This window comes from Heliangelus exortis, chromosome 3, assembly GCF_036169615.1.
Source record: "Heliangelus exortis chromosome 3, bHelExo1.hap1, whole genome shotgun sequence".
Classification (NCBI taxonomy): Eukaryota; Metazoa; Chordata; class Aves; order Apodiformes; family Trochilidae; genus Heliangelus; species Heliangelus exortis.
The window spans coordinates 9,171,705-9,183,060 of NC_092424.1; the positions used below are offsets into that span (position 1 = coordinate 9,171,705).

Here is an 11,356-nt window from a genome sequence, read left to right on the forward strand (position 1 = left end):
TGCCTCCCCCTCCTAAAGAGATTGCACTTTTTTTTTTCTCAATTTTCAGCATTACTGAAAATTTGAGATGTCATATACTACAAAGTACAATGCAGCTATCAGTCAGAAGATTCTTAAAATACAACAGTGTAACACATACACAGTTATTGATTGTAAGGATATTAACTTAAAGTAGAAATAACTTAAAGTAGAAATTAACGTAAAGTAGAAATACTGCGAGAAGAAAGAATACATTCAGGAGTAATGGTTAACTTTAAAGAACACTGAACTGGAAGTTAAGTGTCAAAGAAGGTTTCACAGTATCTGTAAATGAAACCTTGGCAAAGGTTTAGCACCAGAAGAACACTTACCTTCCTGCAGAACCCTTAATTTATTATGTTAATCACTATTATATATCTTAATTTGTATAGGATAACATTACCTTTGACTATGATAATACCATTTTATCTTAATCTAGATAATGTAAAAATTGTCCCTCTTGGCTGGTTTGTAACCAAGCTATTTCCCCAGTATTTTTGCCCATTATAAGCTGTGATTCATTTATGTTTCACTCTACTTATTTATCTCAGTCATCTGTCTTCCCATTAGCCTTACTGTAGCTAAACTAGCACATCTTACCTTCAAATTATTCCTATCTGCTAAATCAGCATTCATATAATTATTTTATCTCTAAAAATTATACTATTTCCTATGTTGCCTCATTGTAAATGCTGTACTTAATATAATATCTTTAGGCCTCTTTACACAGTTAAGATTAAATGATAAACTTAAATATGTTGAAAGCTAATTTGAGTGTTACTACAATGTCTGGAGTTTGAAATCCCAGAGTCAGTTCACTGCTCTGCTACAGATTGCCTGGAATAACTCTGGAAGACAGTTTTGTTTCTTTGTGACTGAAGTCCCCAAATGCTGTGTGGACACTAATAGTGTGGCTGTGAGAGTAGAAATGCCAAATGTGAGTGCTCTAGGACAGTTGTTATGTGAGCTGTGGATGCACCCAAAGGAAAGAGAGAGAGTAAAACTCACCAGGTTTGAACAAGCAAGTTTTGTTATTGTCCCAGCCACTGTGGAAAGGGGAGGAACTACAGAAAAAGGAAAACATCAGTGAGAAATGAGGTATAGAGTAGGAGTGAGCATGAGGAAGAGTAGCAGGATACAAGTCTGCAAGTCTGAATACCTCCTGACTTCAGGAAAGTTAATATATTTGATTTAGTCACATACCTATCCAACGTTAGAAATAAAAGGATTAATTTTAACAATTCAAGATATTGCTGGACCTGTAGAAACACTGAAATTGAAGCTATGCAGGTCAGAGGAAGCTGACTGAAGTTGCTCATCACGTCCCAGGACTAGGTCCATTGTGAAGAAGGCCAGGTTTATTCAACAGACTGCTTTCTGAAGGCAAAATGCAAATAGCACAGCAACAAAAAGAGACAAATCTGTATGGTACTTGTCAGTGAGGGCTGGCATTTTCACAAGTATTTGTGACATTGAGCTCTGAAATGGCCATTACTGTTGAGTTCTGGTAAGAAAATTAGGATGACCTTCAACTGTTTGGATGAGGAGATCTAAAGTGTTTTGGATCTTGAAAGTAGATTTTATAACACGATCTTCATGGATGTTTTGGGTCCTTGGTTTTAGTTGTTCAGGTTAATGTCAGACACATCTATCTATTTCTGATAAATAGCTACCATATTACTTTTTCTGCCTCTGGGCACTTCTAACTAGTTGAAGCACAGAAGTCCCATAAAACATGCTGTGTACTTACACATCTCAGTATTTGTGATGCATGGGATAGTTCAGTGTATTGGGTAACTGTTAGGTCAATCAAAAGAAGTTTTCCCAGGTATTTTGTTACATCTTTTCAATCAATTAATCAATCAATTAAATGATTAATGGTAAAAGGTGCCATCTGCTTTAGCATGAAGTATGCAACAGCTTCATTTCCTTGCTAAAGACTCCTTCTTCTAGCCTCACCAAAGATGTAAAGAAGTGCTTTTTCAAGCCAGTTTCCACTTTAAAGCAGCAAGAGGTGGTGGCTGCCAGCTTTTAGCAACCAAAACCCTTCAAGAGCACTGGAAAAGAGCAGTTGCAGTAACAGTTGCAGCTCTCTGTTTAAGCAACTGGAATCTGCCCAGCTCTGACCCAGCTCCCAAGAGGAAGATTTCTTACTTCATCTTTTCCTGGCTCAAGAGAGTCAAAATCAGTGCCTATTTGAGTTTTCTTTCCATCTGAGCTGTGTCTTGGAGAGCCTAGCAAGGTGTCACTGCTGCCCTGTGAGACCACAAGGCATACATCTAAGTTTCAACATAGATGGGAACAGCTCCATTAAAAGGGCTCCTCTTGGGGGTCAATCTTGACATTTTCAGGGAAGGTGTGCACTCTGATCATAGGGAGGAGTTTTTACCACATGTTCATCTCCTGTAAAAGCATCGGAAGGCATCAGAAATGCTGCTACAGGTCTCTGATGTTTTGGGACTAGTCAAGGGGCAAAGGGAAGTTTTTCTTTTTGTAGTATTTTATGGGCTGCCTTATGTCTGTTTCAGACTGCCCTGACTCAGTCTGCCTGTCTCTCTGGTCCTTTCCCAGACGACTCTCTGGCTATGAAACACGTGGAGGCAACGAATTCCATCCTTGAGGTATCCTAGACTGGGGCTATGTCCAAACTAGCACTCTGAACGTGCCCAGAAACACCCCTGGGATGTTGAAGCCAGCTGGCACAGAGCACCTCATGTCTACCCTGGTAAGTATTTTCAGTGGGGTGGCTGCACAAAGCACTCAATTGGAGAGCAGTCCCTAAGGTGCTCGCCAGGCCTGGGGACTGCTGAGGGAGTGTTAGGTGGCACAGCCCAAAATCATGCCAGGGAATGTGCTCATGGTTTACCCCTGTGGGTGGCCACACCACACTGCTCAGGGGATGTTCCAGCTCCTGCTAGACTTGACTGGTATGAATACTGTCTGAATGTTTAAATCTCTGCTGAGTTATTTCGAAGATAAGATCAGTTACCAGGCATCCTGTTCCTTTGTGTGAATGGGTTCTAAGCACAAGAGGGCAATATTGAGTTGTTGAAAATGTCTGTAATACCAGGCCTGTCTTTTGCCTGGGGTATTGTTTCTTCCTCTGATTTCTTCTATTCCATTACAAGCATTTCACCCAGGTTTTATGGTTTCATGTGATATTAAAAACCTGATATAAATATTCAAAGTCTAATTTTAATGCAGGAACCACCCCGATTTTCTGGTTTTCATATTAGTTTGTTAATGAGTCATATAACCTGCCATACTTAGGTTTTATTTTTAGGTAGAAGAAGACCCACCAAGCGGATACATTCATCTGGAAAAATTTCTTCCAGTGATGACAAAAGTGCTGCTCAACAGAAGGTAATGGAAAGTGGATTTTCTGTGTCTGAAGTTTATTCTAGATTGACAACCTCGATTCTGAATAAATGTATCTACAGTAATTTTACATAAGTGGAAGGAGTACTGATTTTTTTTGGTGTTATTTAAACGCATTTTACATTACCTTGACAGGTTTTATTTCAAAATTGCTTTGTCTACATAAAATTAAGTTGTACAGATGATATAAATAATGACAGCTTATAATAATAAATTGTGATAATGTGTAGATTTTGTATTTTTAACATGGATCAGAATTAACTTGCTATTCAACATGTTCTGTGCATCTCTGAAATATATTATATGCAAATTAAGTTAATAACCATTACTTTCTCTGAACACGAGTTACAGTTACTGAGAAGCACAGTCTGTTACAGTGTATTTTTAATAAGTTGTATAAATCAGCTTCATATTAATGTCTCAAAATGACTGCCAGGTACAGTTACATGTACATGACTAGCACTCTAAAGACTGCTGAGCTAGAAACCACTGTTTGTTATTCACAATAGGTAGAAATTTTTGCATGTGTACAGAACTTCTGCTATTTTGATATTTTGCACTAAAAGCAAGATTACTTGTAGGGAATTTGTCTTTCTTTTTAAAGATGGTAGCCAAGGGTTTTGGGAGGCTCAGTCTTGTCCAGTACTGAGAGTTATTTTGCACACAGATGTCCTTTGGTAGGAGGGTGTTCTAAACATGAAATGGCTGTAGGTTTTCCCAAAATTATCTTACAGCATCCAGAGCTAAAGGGCCCCATCTTTGGACTGTATTTGAGAGTCTTTGTGCCTGGACCAGCCAGCAGCCTTTGATTCCTGGTGCACCAGTGCAGCTGCATTGCCTTCCCACCTTTCTCCACCTTTGTCTTCTCTGGCCTTGATGGGACATTTCTGGCTCCACACCAATGCTGACCCTTTCACAGAGTGACAGCTGTCCTGGAATCTCTTCTCCTTCACACCACCTCCACACAAACACACACACACAAAAAAACCCAAACCACACGATTTCTCCAGGCTAGTGCAGGCTTGTAGGACCCAACTTTATCTTTTGGGGTTCTCATGCACAGTTGACTTATCCAAGGACACATGAGATCTGGATCACAAAAAATGAGGTCTCTTCTTTGCAAATTTGATTTTTAGATAGTAGAAGAGCAAGGCAGATCTGGATGAAACAATCAAGGAGTTAAAACTTCCTTGGTTTTGACATCTTCTCTTTAGTATTCTTGGGGGTTGGTAAGAGTCTTCTGGGATATGGAAGGTCCCCATTGCTGCCCAGCATTTCCTTTCCAGCTCTGAAATCAGGCACACATATGCACACATTCATCCCCCCCGTTCTCCTGTCTCTGAAATTGGTAGTGACAAACCTTTTCTTTCATAGCTACCAGCCTCCTTTGCTCATCAGTTCAATAGGCCCTCAAAGGCCCACTAGATGATCTGTTGCCTAGCTACCAGTGTACCTGGACAAAACTTTGCTTTCTTGGTTTGGTCATGTTCTGTTCAGTGCATTGGTACATGGAATGAATCAGCTGCTATTGATTCCTACTAACCCACTCAGCCAGCCTAAACATACAGAAGCCATTCATCTTGCTCCTTAGCACAAGGAAAATTAAGCAGGAGTACAATAAAAGACACAGGAGGTAAAAACAGTTTCAAAAAGTCATAAGCTGGAATTAGCTGTTTGATAGACAAACTTAGTAAAGTCTCATAGAAAATAATTTTCCCCTTTCCTTTAGTACTCTTATTTTATCCTTTCAGAATAGTACAGCAACCTGGCAGTGATTTAACTTTTCTGATTCAATGGTTTCAGCTACCAGCCTATTCCAGAAGATATATGTTGTTAGATAGATGTTCTTCTACATGCATTTGAGGTCTGTAACTAAATATTCAAGGACCTAGTGGCTGGAAAGGAGTTGCTGATTCTTGATTAAGTACTGCCAAAACCACAAGTTTTATTCTTTTTCTTTAAAGGCTTTGGATAAGAATAAATGTGGATATATTACTAAAGAGGACCTGGTCAAATATTTGACTGAAGAAGGTAATATGACTTGTGTAGTACCGGTATTTAAGTAAATAAATATTATGTTTATGTGGCACCTTGAGGTCCTCATTCTGCATGCCAAAACTTGCAGGATTAGTTACATTGTCTTTAAACAATCCTGCTTCCATGGTGAGTGGCTGCAGACTGGAACATTTCACTGGTGAATAATGCAGGGAAAGAACATTCATCTGCCTTGTTGCAGGCATTATAAGATAGAGATTATTATTACTAAGAGTCAATTCAGTTTTGTGTGAATATATTATGATTCTGTGCATATCTCTGCACCTCCAAAGGATAAGTCTTTGTTTTTTTCTTTGTTTTTTTCTCCTGTAAAACTGTAGTGAAGATTTCCAATTGTTTCAGGTACTTTCAGTACTGATTCATTCCTACATTATCTTGATCTCAGTTCTATTGCCATATGCAAACAAAGAGATTCAAAGACCAGAGTTAAGTTGTGCATCATGTAATCTTCAATATCCCTTGAAGAGCCTGCTTTTCCTGCATGGTTGACTCGTTCCTGCCTGCCTCAATGATGGGCAGGCCTTGTGAAAGACCTGTTGGATGGAGACCCTGTTCTCCAAGAGGGATGCAGTAAGGCCATCAGCAGCTTTGAAATTCCCAAAAGAGAAAAAACAGAAGCTTTTAATGATGTAAATACAAGTGAAAGGATAGCCAAATAAAATACAGTAATTTTAATGTATGTGTTAGAAGAATTAATTCGGACAAAAATGGTTATTCTGAAATTGCTGTGGCATAGAGGAGCAGACAGTTTTGGAGTCTGTAAACTAGAAAGAGATCAGAAGATCCAGGCCCTCTTTCTCCTTTCCCTTAGACCATCTCACTTGGTGTGCAGGGAAAAGTGAAGGAATTTGTTCTTTATGATTGGTCCTTTTCTCCTTTGTGTGAGGACCAGAAGAAAATCCTTGCAAGGGAAAAGTGGTGTAATTTGCCAGCCCCAAGAAGAATACTTACTAAGACAAAGTGTTATTCTCTGCTTGTCTTTCAGGTGAGCCCTTTACTCAGGAAGAAATGGAGAACATTCTCTCCACTTCTCTAGATCCAGACACAAGCACTGTTCACTACAGAGACCACGCTTCAAAGATGATAGTAGATGAAAGTTAACATCTTCCCCTTTGGTGTTTGAAATGTCTTTTGGTAACAGCAGTGTAGCTTGGCAGTTACTTGAAATATGTATTTTAAAGTATAACAAAGCTCAGCTCATGACCTCTTGCTTATAATTAAAATAAAATGAGTGTAACTATATTTCCTTGAGTTCTGGATACCTATTGAAATATAGTAACACCTGAAAAAAGAACTCTTGACAGAAATATTGTGTGAGGTCTGGAAAAGAAATTGCAGAATTTGGTTTCAAAATTAACAAGAAAAATAATATTTAAGGAGTCAAGAAATGACTTTGCAATTGCTTCTGAAAAACTAACAGAAAATGAGACCATGAAAGTGGGCAGTAGGTAGGTAACTGAGTATGTCATGATGACTAAAGTTGTGGAGACATGCTGCTAAGAGAAAGCTTTTGTATTTTAGTGTTATCCCTCTTTGTGTTCAACTAACAATGCACCAGATAGGTTACTGTGGCTCAAATAACACAATAGATCAAATAAACTTTCTGCAATTAATAGTTTTTGTCAAATATTCATGCATTAAGTACCATGGGCAACTAAACTGGACCAGTTAGTTCCATTTTATGTTACTCATCCATCAGCACATGGTATTTTGCTTCTATTTTAAACGTGCAGGTAACACTCAAACAATAAAGTGTAAGCTTGTCCTTGTCAAAATTGCAACCTAATCCTTGACAATGTTTCTGTTACTATGAGTGATAAACAGTTCCCTTTTCGTAACCAGTTCGAAACTCAGGAGCTGGAACTCATCATAAGAGGGGAATTTGATTTTCATAAACTGATGAAATACCATTTATTGCAAGATGTTAGTGTAGACTATGTCTCAACCTCTGCTAGAAAACCACTGCAGACCTCACTGCTCATTGCTAGCCTGATCATTTCCTGGACTGTTACAGTACTGTTGTCCTTTAGCTTGAGTTCAAGCTCTTTCCCCTCAAGTTCTTGCCTTGTGCCCCGTGTCATTGTGATCTAACAAGTGACCAGCAGTTGCCCTCAGCTGCGGAGGTCTCATCTTGTAGGAGATTTTTGTTCTAGTCACCAGGGGCACCATCTTGCACTTGTGCTCCTCACCTTTGAACCCATTTCTGCTTTTCTACTCTGTACAAATTTTACTTCCCTCCTGTGCAGTGTCCTACCAGCCCTATATATTAACTGTGTATCCCAGCTGTGGGTCATCAACAGGCTCCATCTGATGATGGAGTCTGAGGACGACTGACACACAGAGGCATTGAATGCTTTATACCCTGTTGTGCCTTTGTAGTGGCAGAGCTGCAAAGAGAGAGCAGGGCTCCTCCTCTCAGGTCTGTTGCTCTGCCCATTTGTTGCACTTGAGCTGGCAGCTCAGAGGAGCTGTTTTCCTACACAGCTTCAAGTAGCTGGTCTGCTTCACAAAGAAAAGATTGGCACGATCTAAATGTGGTGATGGAAGCAAAGTGAAAGAAAACATTTTTTAATTCTCTTTTTATTTCTCTAAAGCAAGTTGTCTTACATCATCATTTTCTTAAATGTTAATAATAAGCAAAGAATTAATGCTGTTAAACAGCATTTGCCTAGTTCTATGCTGGGTTTCCATCTGTAAACCTCTGGTGCACTGGTCCTAAGGCTGCAATACACTCTTGTTAACACATTGATTGTGTATTTAATTTCTTCATCAGTAAGAATGAAAGCAAAAAGTAATCATTAGTTTTATAATGTGTGAAGATACAAGTTTTTGATGATTAAAGCAAGAACAACAAATACCTATTAAGAAAAAATATATTTTTATTAGTCTTCTTTAGTCTCTCTTTGGCAACTGAAATTATTTTCCCTAAATGAATCCTTCTTCTATATATGCAACGTGTTGTATTGAATCTCCAACACAGCTGGTGGAAATACAAGTTTCATTCATATTCTGCAGTCTGGGAGCCACTGTCAGCCTCATCTTGGGTATCAGCAGGAATATGCTTATTTCAGGAAATCATTTCATAGCTCACAGTGCTCCAGAGAGAACGTAATTTGTTTCTAGTGGTGTGACACCAGCTACTGCTGTATCAAAGCAGGCCACCCGTATGTAACACAGTTAAAATTCTTAGTGCAGATAGGATCTTAACATACATCCTCCTATGGTATATGTAATTGTTTATCTGCAGTCCTCAAATACAAGGGAAAAGTATATTCTGGCAAGTAAAAAAAGTGGGATTGTGTTTGAATTTATCACACAGCAAGTCCTCCATCCTCTTCTTATTCCTATCACCATGAAAGATATGTGCAAATAGGACAGATAAAAGCAAGTTCCAGTCTGCACTTTGGGCATAAACAACCAAATTACATTGCCTAGAGAGCTTAAAAATTAGGGGTGAAGGAATTGTCAAGAACCAACCTCAGACTCTGTAAGATCCTAAGAGATGAGGGTCCTAGAAGCTTGGATCATGTAGCAGTGATCTGACCAGCTTGTGAAGGAGCTGCCTCATGGGTCCTCCAGGTAGCAGCCAGAAGTGCAGCATGCAACCATTGCATTTCCCAGCTCCCCAGGGTGATGGGCCACATAAGGGGTCTCTTCAAAGTTCCCAAGGATGGGCTTTTTTAGCACCTTGCATCTCTGTGCTCCCTGGGGAGTATAGTTCTACATCCTTGGGGGAGGAGAGGAGACTTGGGAAACCATCTTGCTGTGACTAAAACCTCTCTTTGTTTCTAATTTTGAAGGGAAAAATACATTAGTTTGCCCTTATCTTTGAGGTGGGCAAATTGAATTTTGTTCTGCTCAGTATTCTTTATCTGTTTTTATTCTACATGCCTCTCCTTGATGGCTCTTTTGCTTCTTCCCTCAACATCAGGAACCAAGATAAGAGAGTGGATCACACTGGGAAGCATCTAGAGGAAAAAGCCTAGCACCTGGACTAAATCCAGACAGGAAAGCAGAGCCAAGACTTCGAAGAAGTCAAAGGGTTTTTGACTAGTTGAAGGAGGGAGAGGGAAGGGAACTCAATACCCAGACATAAAAAAGAAAACAAAAAGAAAAAAGAAATCAAAGCAAACCCTGGAAACCATCTGCAAATACAACTGAATCAGCAGGCTGTTTACATCACTGCTGCAAGTTGTAGGCTGAGCAAGATTTTACTTGTTGAAGGCTTTAAGTAGGCTCAGCTGTGTCAGGGTGTATCTGGTATATGGTGAAGACCTTCTCATCAGTCTTACTGATGCTATGAGAAATTCTTCTAACTGCTGAACTTGCCTTTGGAAGTGCTGGTGATTATATTCCAGGTAATATGTTGCTTTTATGTTTCCTTCATCATGTTTAGAGCTGCTACTTGAAAACACTTTTCTGTCTGGTAGTGGCAGTCCCATATATATTCACACCTGAAGGCTTTAATATTTTCCCATTGTGTGGTAGCTACAGCTGTTTTAGATTCTCCACTGACTGTGAGCAGAAGATGCAGGACTTCCTCCACAAAAACACAGAAGAGGCAGCATCAGGACTGGGACTTGGAGAAGGAAGTGGGCTCTTCACCTGTGCACCCTCACTCACCAATGTTTTCACAGAGGTAAGAGCCTGTGAATTGTTCCCCAAGTTACTGCTGTGTTAAGAAACTCAACTAGTCCAGGTCTTGTAGCTTTGCAGTTCCCTGCTCAATGTGGGCACAACCAATGTAACCCTGCCCTTCCAGTGTAACCCTGACCTTCCTAGGTGCCTTTGATGCTGCATAATGGGGACAGTTTATGGAGAAGTCCTATTCCCCAGCAGTTTCAGTGATTCACCCAAGGGCAGGGCTGCCATCTGGAGAGGCTTATCCAGGCTGGAGGAATGCCCCAGCAAGAACCTAACACAATGCATAAAGGGCAGATGCAGAGCCCTGCCCCTGGGCAGAATGGAACCCTTGTGTCACAGCAGGCTGGGCCCTGGCTGCCTGGGGAGCAGCTCTGCAGAAGAGGACCTGAGGTCCTGTAGGAGGGAGGGAGGGCGGGCATCAGCATCCTGGGCTGTACTGACAGGAGCAGAGCTGAAGGTCAAGGGAAGTGATTATTTATCCCTCTTGTCTCACGTCTTGTTAGACTGTGTCTGGTCACCATGGCCAGCTTGGGGCCTCCCAGTGCAAGAGGCCCAGGCAAGCTGGAGGGACTTCAGTGGGGAGCACCCAGATGGTCAGGGCTGCAGCACTCACCCTGCAAGGAGAGGCTGAAGGAGCTGGGCTCAGTCAGCCTGGAGAAGGGTGCCAAAAGCCTTGGGGTACCTAACAGCAGCCTCCCAGTCACAGTGAGGAGGGTTCATCCAGCACAGTTGAGAGACAACACATTTTGAAGAACTCTATTTATGCTGGGGTTTTTTTTTCTTTCTCTTTTTCAGGCAGTTATTAAGGAAAAATCATCACTTCTCTCTGGCAGAGTGATTCCTATTATTTTTCCCTGATTAAAATGCCTAACTAATGCCTCCTATAATTTCTGTTCCTACACCATAAAATACTGGTGCCACCATCAAGACAGTTTCCATTAATCACAGCATCCCAGGACCAAAGGTCCTCCCCATCTGTTGCCCATTTCACCATCCTATGAATGAGGAATTTATTCTGCCTGCTTGGCTGGACTAAAAACCTGTATCACACAGGAGAGAAAAGGGGTCTAACACTGCTCAGGACCTTTCTCAGGCAACAAGAAATTGAAATATTTTTCCTTCTTTCTTTTATTTCACTCTATTGATTGTCTTATACCTTGTTTGGTTAAACCAGCTGCATGATAACCTGTGAGGGTTGAAAGCCCTGAGTAGTTTTGCTCTGCCCCATGCTACTGACACCCTGCTGCTTGCTCTGACAGCA

At 40.6% G+C, this 11,356-nt stretch overlaps 1 protein-coding gene and 1 long non-coding RNA gene across 3 annotated transcripts in view; both read left to right on the forward strand.

Annotated features, from left to right (window-relative positions):
* Window positions 1-6,552, forward strand: part of EFCAB2 (EF-hand calcium binding domain 2) — a 29,731-nt gene extending 23,179 nt beyond the window's left edge. Inside the window, 4 exon segments of the mRNA XM_071739123.1 lie at window positions 3,302-3,381; window positions 5,200-5,260; window positions 5,361-5,427; window positions 6,437-6,552. Coding sequence (XP_071595224.1) covers window positions 3,302-3,381; window positions 5,200-5,260; window positions 5,361-5,427; window positions 6,437-6,552 — 324 coding nt within the window.
* A 1,178-nt stretch (window positions 6,553-7,730) lies between these two features.
* On the forward strand, window positions 7,731-10,972 carry LOC139794049 (uncharacterized). Of its 2 annotated transcripts, XR_011724930.1 has the most exons (3): window positions 7,731-8,959; window positions 9,946-10,090; window positions 10,891-10,972. It is a non-coding gene; the product is annotated as an uncharacterized lncRNA (long non-coding RNA). The 2 variants fall into 2 exon arrangements; XR_011724929.1 differs by lacking the exon at window positions 7,731-8,959 and having other exon boundaries at window positions 9,075-10,090.
* Window positions 10,973-11,356: the final 384 nt, after the last annotated feature.